Raw genomic sequence first — 18,157 nt, 5'->3', positions numbered from 1 at the left:
GATCTGCCGTTAAGAAGAAGAGAGATGTACCTTAACTGTTGGGTTTGGAACGAGCTGAAGATCTTCCACCATTACATGGTGTGAAAGGGGGACTCCATGGTGACATTACAGCGCATTACAAGTCCTCAGTGGCAGATTTACCTGAAGAACAACAATTTCCTTAAGATGTTAGCTGAGCAGTTTTTTTCCAACTCATTCCCCATATTCCACCTAACATTATTCACCACAGTGCCCTGGCCCGTAACGGACTGGATACAGACATGAATTGATGCTTGCCCATGGAAACAATGGGCACACTATTGTATTTTCCATGTTCGAAAACAGGTCTGTTTAGTTGCATTTTCTGCCCAGAAAGATGTACGACTAGATGAGATACTGGGAAACCTGTGAACGGATGTAGCCAGCATTTTAATTAAAGGTAAATGGCAGCCGTAGGACATGAAGGATGCTTTGAATTATGAGGGCAGTGCAGGAGAAGAAAGGGCGACTTTTCCCGCCCCCACATGCCTTTACCACCTGAAGCTAGCCTCTGCCCTCTTCTGTTACTTGCCCTGGAAGGGGGGAAAAAACAGACACGCTCTCTTTGCATTTCTCCTTCCAGGGCTAACAGCTAGTTTGGAATGGTGAAACTAGAGATGAAAGGGTAAGCCTCCTGTCTTGTACCACAACCCTGACCCAACCCCTTTAAAACAGCTGGGCAGATGTGATCAAGTTCAAAAGTGTAAAGAAGAATAACAGATGCTAAACCCCACAATTCATTTCACAGCAAGTGCAGAGTTCCACCCTGCGTTAGCAGTACTCTTCAAACACCTTCCAAAATAAAGATATTTTCCGAGGAAATAGAGGGCGATTCATTGTCAGGGAGCTCTGGAAAGCCAGCTGGACTACTAATGCAAAAATCTCTGGTTTTGTTAACAAATATGTGAAAATTGCACCTTTATTCTACTAGAAACATACTGTCCGAGAGGGCCTTTCAGTGGCACAGTCAGAATCCAGAGAAGGATCCCTTGTCAGAAGCATAGTTGTTAACCATGCGGGGGGGCATGGGGAGAAAGGAAAGGGGAGGAAATGGCTGCATTTTCTAGGATTTTTACTTCTGGGCTGCAGCAGCAGGACCAACAGCCTGTGTGTAGGTGGGTGTATGAAAGAGTAGGTGGTCGACAGCAACAATTGTATTTGGCAATACTTTCCCCCCTGATCTAACTATATCTCTGCACAGCCTGCTTGGCAGGTTTGAAGGGCAAGCAGGTCATCACACAGATTTATGCCAGCAGATGCTGAGCCATATAATTCAGCCCGGCAGGTGAGTCATGTGGAAAGAGGAATAATGTTTTGCAAGCGACACTCTCAGCAGTTTATGGGGAAAAGATTCTGGGGGATATCCCTGATTGTAAACTATTTTCATGTCATACTCTTTTGCCCTTCCTGGTTACAGGGGCACCCTATCATGGGGGCCAACAACCTGTATTTGGCAAGGTCAGAAAGTTGTTTGGGGACCATGCGAAGTTTAAAGGGAGTCGCTGATGGGAGTCCTCAGCCGAGATGCCAAAGCCAACCTCTCAACTGATCTCTCATTACTTGGAAGACAGACAGGGATAACAGGAGAGAGAGAACAGCAGGTCCAGGGAGGAGCAAGTCTATTGATTTGGAGTAAACTGCTATTTTCTTACTAGGGTGACTTCATTTATTTATTTATTTGGATATTTCACCCTGCTTTTCTCCTTTTAGGTGATCTAAAGTGGCTTACATTGTCCTCCCCTCTTTTATCCTCCCCACAACAACCCTGTAAAGGGAGATTTCAGCTGAGGTCACCCAGCAAGCTTCCATGGCAAAGGGAGGCTTTGAACCTGGGTCTCCCCAGATTCTGGTCCAGCACTCTAACCACTACTACACTCTGGCAGAATCCTCTTACGTGCACCACTTTCCACATCATCAGCGAGCAGAGCAGGACCCTTGAAAAGTGCTGCTCAGTTTGTAGGAATCTCACTTCTGCAGAAAGGGCCAGGTCTAAGGGTTGGAAGCAGTGATAAATTGTTGTCCTACCAGATGTGATAGTGCCACAGTGCAGAGCAGGCAAGCTGCTGATGGCTGCTCCTTGCAGCCCCTGCTTCCGGTGTATCTGCCTGGAAAACTGAGCAGCCACAGCCGCTGAGAATGCCAGTCCTCCTCCTCTGACTGGCCGTAGATGCAGCCCAGAGCTAAGGCATGTGAGCAAACACCTGCTGGCCCTCTGCCTGTCTAGCAGAGAAGGAGGCGTGCTGCCTCCACTTCCATGTGTGGAGGCAGCATGCAGGCCAAGCACACGTGAAGCTGCGTTGAGTGAGATGGTTGGTCCATCAAAGTATTGTCTACTCTGATTGGCAGCAGCTCTCTGGGATCTCAGGCAGAGAGGCCTTTTACATCTCCTGATCCTTTTTAAACTGGAGATCCCGGGATTGAACCTGGGACCTTCTGCATGCAAAGTGGCCTCAGCCATGGCAATTCTAGAAAGGCTCAGTGCCCCCGTGCCACACACTCACACACTCCAGAGAGAGAGGGCCAGCTGTAATAATTACTGCTTCCCAGTGGCAGGCCCTCCCAAGGCTCTGGGGCCTTGGCAACTCCCCAGTGTTACCACCCCTAATGCCCGTTCTGTCTGCAAACTTTTTAGGTAAGGTTGTTGCACATAAGAGTTGTGTAAACAGGAAGGTCCTCGTTTTTTCTTTCTGTCTCCCTGCATGTTCACACCAGTTTCAGGACAGCACAGGACATGCATGTAATTTCAAATAAAATAAATCAGTGCATACAGTCCAGACTTGTTGCTTTGGCACAGAAAGAGAGAAACAGATCTTGGGTTTTAGTGTACATGTACTGGGTTCCTTCCAGTTAGTCAGAGGCCAGAGAGACGAGTGGCGGCTGCAAAGCTGTGCCAGGAACTGGATTAGAACATAGCAGGAAGCAAGTGTTAGGACTGAAATGGTCAAAAGGCACAGGGCACGTGCAGAGGTCTGCACTCGACCAGCTGATGGCCATCATATTGCTCAGACACTTCCTGCTTTATGATGGGCTGTTCTGTTCCCCAACAGGGGGTGCCAAAACATCAACCACCCATCAAAACCAGGCGAGTCAGTTTGTCGCCTGAAGAAAGCTGGTGTAGGGAGGGTTTACCTCTAAAATAAATCATATTTGTAGTTCTGTGAGAACACCAGACCCAGATCCTGGAGTCAGGGTTCAGTATCTTAAGACTCAATACTCTAGTCCTTAAGCACAGTATAATGGCTAGAGTGTGGGACAAGGATCAGGCAGAGCTAGGCTTGAGTCCCCATGTGGTTGTGGAAGCTTGCTGGGTGACCTTTGGTCAGCCACACACCCTAAGCTCTATCTACCTCACAAGGTTGTGAAGATAAAATGGAGAAGGGGCGAATGTAGCAAGCCATTTGGGGGCCCCACTGGAGAGAAAAGTGGGGTTTACATGAAGCAAATAAAGTAAGCATGTGGGGGTAGCATAAATGTGTTTTAGCAATACCTTATTGCGTCTCAGAGGAGGTAATAGGAGGCTGAGAAGCCTTTCCAATGGGCTGTCAGTTGCCATACTTATTCTTTGCTTCTCCCCCATGACGAGTTAAGGTAATTTGCACGTGTTATGCAGTTCCTAGTATTTGGCTTTCCTTGGAGCAGAATATGAATTACATTGCTGCAGATATTTAAATTTTGTAACACAAAGCTGAGCCTATAAGCAAATGGTTCAGAATCTTAATATGGGAATTCCTTCTGATTGACAGGCTCGCCGAGGTCCACCACTCAAGCCATTCATCCATTTGTCTCAATATTCTAAGTGAGATGGCACTGGTCACAGCGACTGTATTGCCACCACTCTACAAGGACTCCCCAAAGGCATTTGTGCTACCCTAGCCTGTTCTGGGAGCTCATGCTGGGGAGCACAAATCTTAACCAAAGTGTTGGGCAAATCATAGTTCGCCAGCAGCAGCTTCCTGTAGGTTATTTTAATGGATTTATCACCCTGAACTAAGCCCAGGCCATCTGTTACATCCTCTAATTACAAATGCAAAAGAGCTAATTCACAACTGCAGCATAAAAAAGTAAAATAGAAATGATTTAAGTGCGGGCTTATGTCATGTTTCATGTACCAATTGGAGGCAAATGGCTCTTCCATCTGACAGGCTGATTTCTTTGGTAATAGAAGATATCCTGTTTCTTGCAGCAGGGAATTTGGCCTGAATTACCCACCACAGCAGGTTATGTGCCATTTTTAGCTGGGTTTGCTAAAATGCTGCATTATGGTTATTTTTTTTTCTTTTTTTCCTTCACTTTCTCCTTCAGCATGAATCAAGGAAAACGGAGAATGACTTTAAAGAGAATAAAGATCTTCCCTGGTGGGGTGGATGGGAGCTGGGCTCACAGAAATAATGCTTTTCCCAAACCCTCCAAGTCTTCTGGAGCTTCATCCATCTTGCAATTAACAAAAATGACACATCTGACTAATTAAAACATGCACAAGATTATGTTGCTGCTGATTTATTGGTGGAGGTCGAGCTCGTTCATTAACACTGGGCTTTCTTCTTTTCTTCTCTCTAGGTGTTTTCCCTGGGGGTTGAAATGGGGAGGGGAAGAAGTAGGGAGTATTTATGGATAAAGCCCACAATGATATTTCAAGGCCCCTTTCCAAATCACTTTGAACTGACAATATTTGATCAAATAGAAGCTGCAGAATTTCAATAATGATTTTAGATTCCTATTTGCATTTTATATTTTTCCTCGCTGCTGAGAGTGGATTAAGACTCATATGAATATTTAATCCAACTGTTTGTCCTGGTCTCTCCAGAGATTCCCTAATTTAAAACATTGATGCAGCTGAAGAGGTTCAGCCTTAGAGAGTAAATACTAATATCACAAAGGATGAATTCAGCTGCCTGTACTTTTTTTTCTAGATTACCTCCGTCAATCTCAAGCATCACAGTTTGTGCTGAGCTTTTTAATAAACTTGCTCCACCAACGGAGATGCATGAAATGCCAACCAATCAGGGCCAAGCGAGGCTGTTTTACTGTCCAAAGCAACTTGCTACAAGCAATTTCCTGGGAATGTGGGTGCTTAAGGAAGGCTAGGGGGGTACCTCCTCCTCTTGGATTAAACAGGAGGACTTCAGAATTCTCTCTCTGGAATTACTTTCTTCTTGAGATTTGACCAAGCCCCAAGTTCTTGGAGTTTTCCAGGTGAAACGTAAGAGCCTTTCATTGCTTTAATATTATGATTTTATTTTTTAACAACAAACTGAAGTCCTAAAGAGACCCACTTGCCAGCTGCTTTGAGTTCAGTTTTTGGGGAAAGCGGGAAATATTTTAATTAATTAAATTCCCAACACCCAAGAAGACTAAAATAAATGCTGCTTTGGTTCTCTGTCCCAAGAGTTTATACTGGTGTGGAACTAGAGCTAGGTTTTCTTGGTCACAATGTTGGCATGCAGGGCTTATTGCCTAAAAATACATGCTTCAGCCCTTTCCTGCAAATTCTTAAGGGAAGTAATGTACATTGTAGTTTTATAGTTTCAGGCTAATGTTTACTTTTATATTGTTCTGTTATTTAACTGATCTGGCAGGTGGGAAGGATATAGGTGCTGGAAATAATAAACTGTGAGCTGTGTGTGTTTGTGTGTGAATATCCCTACATCCCACGGACAGGGTGACATGTGCAATGCTCCTGCATGCCACACACTTCTGTTGATCAATGGCTAATGCTGCCTGCAGGGACTGGGAGGGGGACTACTCATGGCCAGGAAGCTCAAGACAAGTTATGCTATGGTAACAAGTCTCCAGCACAGACATAACCTCCTCTGCCCAGCCACAGTGTACAGAATGTCTTATGATCTGGCTGTATGCTTATAGGTCTTATTTTGTTGTACATGTAGCACATCACATGTGACATTCTACACATTGTGTATATGGGGGGAAGGAGAGGAATAGGCCTGAGATTTATTCCCATGCCTTTCTGCATAGGCACTTAAAAGTCCTCATCCACTGAAATTCCCATAAACTTGAATGCTAAAAGGTAGAAACACACATACACATTCATATATATGAATCTAGTTCTATATATATTATTTGAATCAGTGGATCACTGCTACGGTTTACTTTGAGAATTTTGAAGTGAGAACTGATTCTGTTGCGGCAGAACAGAAGAAAATTGGTCTGCAAGCCACTGATACAGGCTTGTGAGTTACTACATGCATTCCTGAATGCTTGAAATCATTCATCTATAATATTTCTGAGTTTCCTAGACAGGTACCCAATGTGACATATACAGTACAAAAAGCTAAAATATGACAATGAACAAAATCCTTAAATAGAAGTAAAAGCAAAGACCAGCAATACAGACCCATGTTGCATAGTCCACAGAAAAAGCTTTCTTATACACTTGTTGATAAAAGTTGGCCAGAGTAAGTAGCCAAGTGGATTTTCCTTGGGAACAAGTTCACTGGGCAGATGCCTCTTCTGATTTTGATTTGGCCTTACTACGTGTACTATAACTGTTGGCTTCCTACAGGATTGCTGTTTATGAAGCGATTTAAGTCACTCAGTTTTTGTACTTAGCGATGTTAAACCTCCTCACCTTTTCATAATTATGTTATCAAGGAAACACCAAGAGAAACTTGAATGGAGTCATATAAAAATGGGAAGAAGCCTCAAGGTACTATGGTCTACAACAGGAGAGAAGCTTTTCAAAGGACATGTCTTTTTTCTGTTAAAACTGCTAACAGCAGCACAGGGATCCTAGATTTGGGTCCAGTAGCACCCTTAAAGACCAACTAGATTTCCAGAGATAGGCTAAAACAATTGGGATGTAATGGGTTAAATCTTTCTTCCCTTCTTCCACAGCCCTGATCCAAATTGCAGCTGTCCATTCATACAATTTACTTTTTACAGACCATCATGTGTGTTTTAGCTCCCTGGCATTAAGGTTTTGGTATGCATTTTTTGGTCATGATACCCATGTCTAGCACCATGCCAAAAACGTACCCTTGTGCTTCCTGCGTCTCCAACTTTGTATTACACCTTTCAAATGTCAGGAACATTTTTATAAATTTGGCATCTCACCTCTGACCCAGACTCACTCAGTGGCTTTATGCCAGCCATTCTTTCAGCCTCTCCCTGCCCAAGATGGGGAGAATAACACTGATCTGCTTTGCAGAGCTGTGAAAGACTGAAATGCTATGGACACAGATGCTAGGTATCAGTCAGCCTTCTCATGCCCCGGAAATTGCAACTCTGACAAAAATTATTCTTTTTGCTAGGCTTGCTCAAATTGTCAGACAAGAGTACATGAGGGCACATAAACTACCTGAGGGCACATAAAATATATACAGATGTGTCTTTATCCCTACTACCCCTGTGTATTGTTGCATATCGCTATAGCAGATATTGTGCTTTGGTTTCCTGTCCTAATTTCTGCACCTGTGCGCGCACGCATGCGCATGCACACGCACACACGGGCCATTGTAGACTTAATGTCAAGCTAGACAAAACGAATTACACGTGTCTATGCCAGTGCTGGTAATTGTGTTTGTTCCTACCTGCTCGTGTCCGTTGTACCCAAGGTGGACACATGTCCTGCAGCCTTGGTCCATGAATGTGTCAGGAAAGTTTGTGCCATATGTGCACTCGTAGTGATTTAGAGAAACCAAGATTTAGAGAAACCAAGCATTAGCAGACCAGCTTTGGCTGTGTCATCTGGCATAAATCTCTCTGCGCTACTCTAAGTGCCCATTTGTTGCCAGTGATGCTATAAGGGCCAGACTTTGCGTAATACGCCTAGGGCTCAACTCACGGGTTCAGCAGGGACCCTCCAAAACAATGTATTCCTTTCTAAATGATGATGGACTTCTGAGACTTAATACTTTCCTCTAAACAAGAAGGGCACTCCTCCAAGCTAAAAACAGCCCACTGCTCACATATAGAACACAAACACCAGGCAAGACCATGAAACATAGCAGTGAATTGTGTTCATCTTGATGGACCACAAGATGCATTTGCTTGCAGTACTGTATCTAAGCCCCTACCCCCATCCTACCCCCAGCCTTAAGCTCTGGAAATGAAAGCTTTAAAAAACAGGCCTGATTTAATAACTGAATTCTCTTATTATAATTAAATGAAAATCAGTTTGGAGAAAAAGCACTTATATTTTGCTTTCTGTGGTACCAGCTGGAGCTATAAAAGAGAGTGTTTGTCCCAATAAAGGCAACTTTTTTTTGCAGAAAAAGCTGACGTTTTGTTCCAGAGGTAATTAGAAATCTGATTCTGTTAAGGAGATGGCTAACCGCAAGGAGCAATTTGTAGACTGACTATGCCACTACAAATCTGAAGAGCAGAGACTGAATAAAATAGATAAAAATAGCTTAGAAAAGTAGAATGCAGCAGGAGCAATAATGATGATGATGATGACTTCCAGTAAAATTGCTGATATTTTCAAGCCTTGAGTGAAGGTTTTTCACTATAAAATCTGAGAACTACAGCCTGAATTGCCCTGACCCAGAGTCATCTGTAGTAATAACTGTGCAAAAATATTTCCTTTCCTACTCAACCTGTGGGCAACAGCCTTGGCAGTCTGATCTTCTGTTTGGAGAGCCTGGGGAGCCCAAATCAAAGCACCTTTCCCCCCTCGGGTCTTGGATTCAACCCCCCTCTTCAATCGGTGCTGTCAAGCTAACAGTGCCAGCGATCAATTAGACAGCCTGCTCACTGTTCCCAGTCAAATGCTGCATGCAGATCTGAGTGCTAGATGCTGAGATAACAGCTCTCACACACAGCAGCCTTTGGCGAGCACGGTTGCCACTCTCCAGCGGGTGTTGCTGAAGATGGTGCATCTGTTTCTTGTGCTTCATTTCCACGTTGTTCTCATGAACGGTGAATGGAAATTGTGTGGCCATAATAAAAACAGAACGAAATGGAACTTTCAATAACGTCTTCTGTTCAAGCCTTATTGAAAATGAATGGGTTTGTGACAGAACGGGATGTTCAGTGAAAGGCAAAATCTTAAAAGCACAGGTTACATACTGATATATTAATTTTATTCTAAAATGCATCACAAATATGAACATGGTCAGAGAGACTGATACCTTTCCGAGGATTTCAAGTTAGGATTTCAGCTCTCCTACCCTCAATAAACAAACAACAGATCCAAAGTTCCATCTTGAGTTTTCAGTAGACATCAGAGTGCTTGAAACATAACATTAAAAATTTATTGATAAGCAGCTTTTGGAACAACTCTGAAAAAAGAGTTAAATCCGCCTGTAGTGATCTGCCTCTGTTGTCCCTTCTTTCATCAGGTGGCCCGGCTGGAACATGAGGTCGACAATAAACACTTGAGGAGGAATCAGAAGGCCGGGTATTCCTAGGGGAGACTCATCTACCAATTTCACTTCATTCCATGCTCTGTTGTACTCTCCGCGGACTAAGGTGCAACCAATTCCTGTTCTGTCTGCTAAAACCTACGGAAGGAAGCAACCAGATAGCAGTGTCATTCAAAGGGTTGATCAATATATATAGGACAGGCACCTGGTACAGCCTCCTGTAAACACACCACATGACAGGTGGCAGACCAGAGCTGCTTCCAGACACAGCTTCCTTTGCACTACAATATGCTGGAAGTGGAATTACAGCTGTGGTTGAAAACTACAAATACTTTGATGCCACAGGGCCACATACCACAACAATTCTCTACCTCAAGAGTAAATTAAAGCTGGAAATGATTAAATGCCCAAGAAGAAAAGGATGTGCTAGTAACCACAAAATGTTAACTGTGAAGGGGACTGTTCCTAAGGTGAGAGGGAGGGACAATAGAACTGCGGTGTGCCTGGAGCACAGTGAATGACAGCTGCTGCCAGAGTAGGGTTGCCAGTCCCCCACTGGGGGTGGGGGATGCCCTGTTCCAACTCTCCACCCACCCCCCTGCTTACCTGGCTGGCATGGGGGGAATGTGCCTCCCAGGGCACGGTCCCAGGCAGTGTGGTGCGCTCCCACAGCCTGATTTAAGCCCAAATTGGGCCACATTCCGGCCCCCTGCAGAGTGCAGGAGTGCTCCCAGGGCAGCATATGGCCTGTGTGTTGTTTTTTTAAGGCGAATAAATACATTTTTCATTGAAGAACTGAATACTACTAATTAATTACAATACATTACCAAACAAAAATACTGTTTGAAGTATATTATTTCAACTCCTTGTAGAGAGTCTACATTGCACATTCAACCTAACTTATAATTAACATTAGATATTGATAATGCAGTGTTATTGCTGGTTCTGTATTTAAACTATGTTCTTTCCCATTTTTTTTACTTTACAACATGATCATTACTTAATGCTATAATATAATCAACAATATCTAATTTCTCAGATCCTTCATGGTCTTCTATCTTCTTGTATTAATCCATATAGTATAACTATCAAAAAGATATATGTACAGAAACTCGAAAAAACTGAGCAGGTCTAGGGAAGCCCAAGTGGTGGGCTGGGAAAGAAAACCAAAGAAAGAAAATCTCCCATAGACCTGTGATGTGAGAGCACATACCTAATTGCCACTTGTATCCCCCAATCCTGCATACAGAACATTCAGGGTTATTACATATTCAACTTAATAATTGTAGTAAAACATCTTCAAAATTTAGAACTTAGAACCCCTCTAATTCTACTTCTCCTTCTTCGGCTTCTTCAGTAACATAAAATTTGTTGCTTTTAGCTGAAGTCAATGAAGATTGAGCCTTTCTTTTTGCAGCTCTAGTTCCTCCTTGCTCTAAGGTAGACAGTCCCAGTGCAGATAGCAGAGCTGCTCCAGAAGCATGATCATATGTGATATATTGAGCTTGGTTATACTCCACAAACATTTTGCCAGAGCGTAGCCAACGATATTTGCCAGCTGCCTGCAGGTTAGAAATGGTGGGTTTTAAATCTCAGAATCTTAAGCATTTCTGAGGGGAGTTCAGGAAATACTGATATTTTGCTTCCTTGGAAATTCAAGCCATTCTGCTGATATGCTTCCATCAAAATTTTCCTCCTGGTCCGGTAATCAGCAAACTCCACCTCTCTCTCTCTACTGGGAGAGGCTGCCTCAGAAATATTTATTCTTTTGCTAACTCGGTAGGCTCTCACGATTAAAGGCATCACCCCCTCCTTCAATTTTAGCAAAGTAGCTAGCCAGGATGCTATGAAAATGGAAAGTTCTGTTGCTGCTTCAGCATTTGGTAAAAAACCACAAAATTTCAAATTTTTATATCCAATATCATGATTTTATATCCAATATCATGATTTTTTTCTCTAGACCAACCATCTTGAGAAGTTATTCCAATATTTTTTTCCAAGCTAGCAACCTTCTTTATAGCTTCTTCTGCTTTTTGAGCAGTTTGCTTATGCTGAGTCTCCAGGTCCTCCATACGATGAGCTAAAGGAGTTATCATATCCACCATATCTTGTTTTAATTCTTGATGCTCTTTCCCCAAGGCTTCTAGTAGAAATGATGTCGTTAGGAGAGGGTCCGCAGTATTTACGTCTCTATGGCTTGATGGGGCTGTGGAGGTGCTGGATGCTTCTGCTGAAGCAAAAAAATCTTCTAACGACGAAACTCCCCCAACATTCTTTTGTTTCTGCTTAGCCTTAGAAGCCTTGGGTGGCATTTTCCAAGACTAATTTGCTTCAAAATGGTAAGTTAAAGCTATTTTAAGAGCGAGATACCTGGGAGCAGCAGATAATGGCTTCTGCTCGGCGAGCTGTTGAAGCCACATCCCCAGCATATGGCCTGTGTGATGGTTTCACTTCCAGGACAGGGCGCACAACAGGAACACCAAAAGGTAGGTGCTGGGACTCCAACCTTCCACCCAGGGGGTTTGGCGACCTACACCAGAGAGGATTCCAGGCTTCCACGAAGGTGAACACAGATAAGGGGCCAGCAATCCAGTACTGATAGAGGTGGTCTCTAAGGCATGAAGCCTAAAGTTTGCCTTCCTGTGCTAAAAGAGGGCAGGAGGCAGCAGAAGTCATGATGTATATAAGTGCATACCTTTCTGATAGTATAGGAGGGGAGGATGCACCATTGGCAGGGGAGGGGCTCAGTATCTCTTCTCTAAATTGAGTGATTTGGGGAGGGAAGGTGGGGAGAATGGCAGGGACAGTCCCCATCATGAGCAGTACCGAGCAGTGAGGGCAAGTTAAACCCACCTCTCACCATGTGACACTACTAGCACCAGTCCTAAGCACTAGGCTTGTTAGCTCTCCACTGGAATAGTACAGTAGAAGAGAGGTGTGCTATCAGAGAGAACAGAGTGAGAAATCCCCCCTTACCCTCTCAATACCTTTGTCATTGTCAGATCTTTGGACTCAGGATAAAAGAGAGCAGCTTGCCCTGAACAGCCCAGTGAAAAGGTGGACAAGGGACTTTTCTGACTTGCAGCTCAATTTCAATCATTCAGCTACTGGAGCTCTCACAAATAGAGATGGACATGAAACGAAATACGAATCAAAGTTCATGACAAACCAGGCTGGTTCGTGGTTTGTGAACTGGTGGTTCGTCAGAGCCCATTTCTGACAAATCACCACAAACTTTAGGCTGGTTCGTTTGGTTCAATTTTTGGTTCGTCACTGCAGACAACCTGGCACTGATCAATCAGTTTCCTAGGCAACAGGGGATGGACTTCCTGCAGACCTTCTGCTGACCCGGAAGTGGTCTTCTGCTGACCCGGAAGTGACGGTTTGCTGACCTGGATGTGCTGTTTTCATGAACCAAAAGAACCGGTTCACGAACCTGGGTAGGTTTGTGAAAATTCGTGGTTCGTGAAATGCAACAAATCATGAACTGCATGGTTCATTTTTTTTCCAGTTCGTGCCCATCTCTACTCACAAACAACCACAGTTGATCTTTTTAACCTTCCACTGGGCATTGAATAGGCATCACTCACCTTTTTCTGCTACCATCTTCAAATGCATTTATATATAGAATGCGGACAGAAGAGCACTGCAGCTCCTTGTCTGATAGGAAATTGATATTTAGAAAACTCAAAATAATTTCAATAGCTCAGTTATTAAGGCTCAAACAACAGCTGCCAGATGATATCAAAATTTAAGCCAGTATATTCAAGTGTATGCAAACTGTTTCTTTAAGGGGAAAAAACCCCGTGTACAACGGCAACAGTATTTTTCATTTAGAAAACTGTCTGACTAATCACATTTACCTTGAAGAGCAAAGTCCGGTGGTAGAAGGTCCCTTTGTTGATCCTCCCAATAGGCACAACATTACATTTAAGTTCAAATTCAATTTCACTTATGTGAAGTTCCCAGCTGAATTCATGTAGCTTGTCTCTTTCAATTGGGCCACCCATCTTGTCTGCAACAAACCTGTTTTAAAATCCGCCAAAGAAAATTTAAAACCATTTTCATAACTTTAGTCAGGCTTATATAGTTAAAAAAAACACATGTAACATTACTATCTGTACACAACTTATGATGGATGGGTTTCAAGTTTCCCTTCACATTTTATAGCACGTCAGAAGGGCATAGGTAGTAAAAAAATAAATAAATAAAAGAGCTGAGTAGGTGGCTGTGAGTGAAAAGGAATCCCAAAGATGCCATAGCATGCAGACCCAGATAAACATAATATGGAAACAAATCACAACATGCCTAGCTGCATGGACCTTGAGATGACCTATGTCCTGGAATTTTGTCCTCCTATTGCCCAGGACAGCCCAGTCTCATTAGATCTTGGAAGCTATGTAGGTCAGCCCTGGTTAGACTGGGTGGGAGAATACCAAGGAAGTCTAAGATTGCTACACAGAGGCTGGCAATGGCAAACCACCTCTGAAAATCTCTTGCCTTGAAAACTCTATGGAGTCACCATAAGTTGGCTGTGATTTGACAGCAAACACAAAAAACCCTGAACTGGGATGAATGGCTTTGGCAGTTTGTTTATATGTGATCTGATTTGAGACACGGAATTCTCCAGGCTAGTTGACCTTTTAATCAGTGCTAAATGGATCACATTTCACCCAATTAGTATGGGAAGTGCTTCTACTTACTATTTCATACTCCACTCCAGTAAGAAATACATGTCGGAAGTAATCACATGACTTGGACAAGTAATATAGTTGCTTTCTGTGCCAGCATTGTTAATGCAGCTATGTGAAAACAACTACCACTTTGGTATGGTACTAAGCCGCCCATAGGCTCTCAGTACACAAGAACACAAAATCTGCAGGGTGAAGAAAAATGCACTGCTATCACTGTAGCTATTTTAATTTGTATTAGCCTGGTTCTTTGAGTATGCTGTATGTTGCTAGACAAATTAAAATGCTAATGCTGTTTTTTGTAGGTCATCTATTTACATTATCTTTATAGACCAAGTAGCTTTGGCTCATTCTAGAAATCATTCCTATGTATGACATCCAATGTGCAATACATAAAATATTATTTTTTTATCTAACTGGCTGGCTAGATGTCTGCTATATGGAACCAGCTCACACCCAGAAGAGATGACCTGTGAGATGTGAAAGCATTGTGTTGCCTTTGTTTCCCTGATCCTGTTCACCAGAAAATACTTTGGAGGGGGGACCAACAGGCTGAGCCTATGAGCACCTGTGCTACAATAAACATTTGGGCTGGGATAAGGCAACCACTGCACCATTGCAAACCACAAAACTGCAATGGGATTATAAATTTATCCACACTTGAGAGCTTATCACACTCATGCTACAGTGTGGGTTTGGTCTTTTGCAAGAGTAACCACTGCCATCTGCAGCACAGTACCTCAAAACAGTGGTTACACGTCATAGAAATGAATAGTTAGGGGGCATAGTGGAGCAAGACGGGACTGAGGATGGAGCAAGGATGTGACATACCAAGTTCATTTGGGCCCTGGTGAATAAACTACACCGAAGACATACAATTTGGCTGCTTGCTATCTGTCTGTCTGTCTAATCACTACTTTGCCACTATATAGGATCACCTGAAGGGCAGGGTTCAGGTACCAGGGCTGATCACAGTTTAAAGGCAACTTATTTTCAGCTTCAGAGTTCCTTGTCTGTCATAATTCCTAAGCCTCAGGCAATTCAGCACTTTCAGCCTCTGCCCTGTTAGGCATACATAAACCCACTGAAATCAATCTAGAAGATCTACAGTAAAAAAGATTTACCAGGTTTTTAAGTGTTAAGCCTGTTATAAACCATAGTGTTAAATTCTTTAATCTTCACTACACATCTTCAATGCTTACCACCTTACCTTCCATAGAAGTGCACATTTCCCTTCCAACTTCCAAAATCTCAAGTGGTCCAGTGTTTTAATCTGCACAATATCTGTAGGTAGCGCAATTCTTTTTACGAGCTTACAAATGGGTGACCCAAGGGCTTAGGGGGATGATCCCATTTCCCTCTCCCTCTTGCTTCTCTTCTTTCCTCACCTAGTGATGCCCAAAACCTCTCCTTCCACCTACCTTTTCTCTCTCCTGCCATCTTCATCTTTCCCTCCCCTGGCAGACCCTCCCCTTCCTTCTCTCTGTCCGTCCACCCTACCTGCCTGCCTTCTCCTGTTTCTCCCCCAGTATGCGCTCTCTCCCTGCTTCGATTTTTCTGTTCCCCTCACCCATCTTTCAGTTTTCCCCTTCCCCCCTTTTTTGGTCCTCCTCCTCCAACTTTACCTTCAGTCCCTCCTATCTTTTACCATTTTTAGTCTCTCTCTCTCTCTCTCTCTTTCTCTCTCTCTCACTCCCATCCTTTCCCCTGCACTTAAGTGAGTGTTGGAAGCCTTGGCAGTTGGGGACTCCCTAGCAACCCCCCAAATGGTCACAGAGTGAAAGAACTGAAACTGAACCCAGACAAGATGCAAGTCAAGTAGTTGGGCAGAGACCTTGAATGACATGGTGATGAGGTTCAATGGACTCCTGCTGACTCAAGTGAGCCTAGGAGTAAGACTGGATCCAGCAGGGGTGTTGGAGAAGCAAGTTAATGCAGCTGCAAAAAAAAGTTTTCTTCCAACTTAGTTTAGCCTGCAAGATGGCCTCCTACCTTGATGAGGAAAATCTAGCCATCTGGATCCATGCCACGGTAACATCAAGACTAGACTACTATAGGATTCGTTTTTGTTTTCTCGGCCATGTCGGACGCTCCTCTCCACAGGTCCGGGAGGAAGCGCCCGAGCACTCTGACCGGGCGGCTGATCTGCGAAGATTAGCCCCCAGGACTCCCAGTGAGGGAAGCAGGGTCTGGGACGCTACGGGAAGAGCCCCCCGAAAATCAATGTGGGGGGTAAATTGCCCGTTTGTCCCTATGGAGGCCGGCAGACGTGCGCGGCGCCTCGAGTGCTGCCGGGCCATGGAAAACGGCAAAGAGCAGAACTAGGCGGAAGCCTGTAAGTAAGCGAATCCCTTCTGTTATTACAAGCGCACGTGAAGGAGTGGTGGGATCTGAAGCTAAGAAGGCTAGTTCTTCCCCCTCGCTGAGTCTCAGAATTTGGCTGGCGGTCCCCCCCCCCTAAAATGGCAGCGAAAAAACAGAGTCCCGCTTTGGGCAAGTCAATTTCGGCTGCCCTGCAGGGGAAGGGAGAGTCGCTCGAAGAATTGGTGCGGAGGTCGGTTATCGAAGCCATAAAACCCTTTGTTGACAAGCTGAACGAAACAGATCAAAGGGTGAGCTTAATTGAGAGCGAAGTGAAAACCATTAAGGAAGCAGCGGGGGGGGGGGCAGAGAAGTCTGCTCGGGAAAGTGCGTCACTTGTGAAGGCTACAAATAAAGAGTTAAAGCTGGTGGAGAACCAGCTGATCGGGCTACAAGTGGAACGAACACAAACAATTTTGCGCCTCCAGAACGTGAAAGAGGAGGAAAATGAGGATTTATGGGGTCTGGTCTCGGAACTATTGGCGACACCCGTGAAGGCAACTAAAGAAGAGGTTAAAAGCGCCATTTTGGAGGTCCACAGGGCTTCTTCAAAATATGCAACGAAGCGTCAGCTGCCTCGCGAGATCATCATCGATTTTTCATCTAAAAGGATCCGAGACACTATCCTATACAACTCATACAATGCGGATCTGGACTTTTTGGGTAACAAAGTCAAGATACTGAAAGACGTCCCATTTTTAGTTCGGAAAAAATGATTTAAGTATAAAAAGCTTGCAGCTCTTCTGAGGGAACGTGGAATAAAGTATAAATGGCTATTTCCTGAAGGTATCTGGTTTAATCACAAAGATCAAGCTTACAAGATATTATCAGAAGATCAACTAAGGGATTTTGAGGATAAAAATCCGGAATTTCAGCGAGACACCAAGCAAGAAGAAAACGAGAAGTCTGAGGGGGAGGCGAGGAAACGAGCACTGCGGCTGCAGTTGCTCAGAGAGAACTGCGTCCGGGACCCAGGAGGGGGAGGAAAACTTAATTTGAATTTGAATTGTAATTTGCATTTTGTAAGGTCAACCACTCCATCAATATTATACAAAGCTTTAGTTTTTTTTTAATAATGGCAGTATGAAGGGAAAGCATTCTGTGTAGTGTAGATGTTATATGTTGTTGTTTGGGTTTTTTTTTTCTTCCCTTCCCTTCTTCCCCTTCCCTTCCTTTGTATTGTTAGTTAATGTAGTTAATAAAAAAAAAGACTAGTCTACTATAATGCACTCTACATGGGTCTCCCCTCAAAGTCAACTTGGAGACTCTTGTTGGTGCAGAACTCTGCAGCTTGGTTTTTATTGGGAGATAAACAGTGCATGCATATTACTCCATTCCTTAGTTACTCTATTGGCTGCCATTAGTTACTGGGCTTAATTCAAAGTATTGGGTATCACATATGGAGCCCTTCATATCCTTGGCCCCTCATATCTGCAAGACTGCTTCTCTTTCTATGTTCTGCCATTACTGCTTTGCTCACCTGAGCCAGGCCTTCTGCAGATGCCACCCTGCAAATGGGCAAAATCAACAACTGCCCATACATGCACATCCTCTGTTGTGGCTAGCACCTTTTGGAATGGCCTGCCTGATGAGGCTAGGAGGGCTCCCACTATTTTGGCTTTCCACAAACTCTGCAAAGCTGAATGTCACGCTCTGGCATTACCCCGGTCGATGGACGCCTGTCCGCCATCTTGCCACGTGGGTCCCTGACCTAGATTGGCTCTCTGGCCACGGGCCACCTGTTCGGCCAAGCTCCTCCAGTGC

General features: G+C 44.0%; 1 protein-coding gene across 1 annotated transcript in view; it reads right to left on the bottom strand.

Moving 5' to 3' along the window:
* Window positions 1-9,037: 9,037 nt before the first annotated feature.
* Window positions 9,038-18,157, bottom strand: part of ARMC3 (armadillo repeat containing 3) — a 75,291-nt gene continuing 66,171 nt past the window's right edge. Inside the window, exons 18-19 of the mRNA XM_054991486.1 lie at window positions 13,205-13,367; window positions 9,038-9,479 (exon numbers count right to left, since the gene is read on the bottom strand). Coding sequence (XP_054847461.1) covers window positions 9,270-9,479; window positions 13,205-13,367 — 373 coding nt within the window. The 3' untranslated portion in view covers window positions 9,038-9,269. The remainder of the gene's footprint in view (window positions 9,480-13,204; window positions 13,368-18,157) is intronic.

This window comes from Eublepharis macularius, chromosome 11 (genome assembly GCF_028583425.1).
Source record: "Eublepharis macularius isolate TG4126 chromosome 11, MPM_Emac_v1.0, whole genome shotgun sequence".
NCBI classification, from domain to species: Eukaryota; Metazoa; Chordata; class Lepidosauria; order Squamata; family Eublepharidae; genus Eublepharis; species Eublepharis macularius.
The sequence above is the reverse complement of the archived record's forward strand: the minus strand, read 5'-3'. Positions and strand labels throughout refer to the sequence as shown.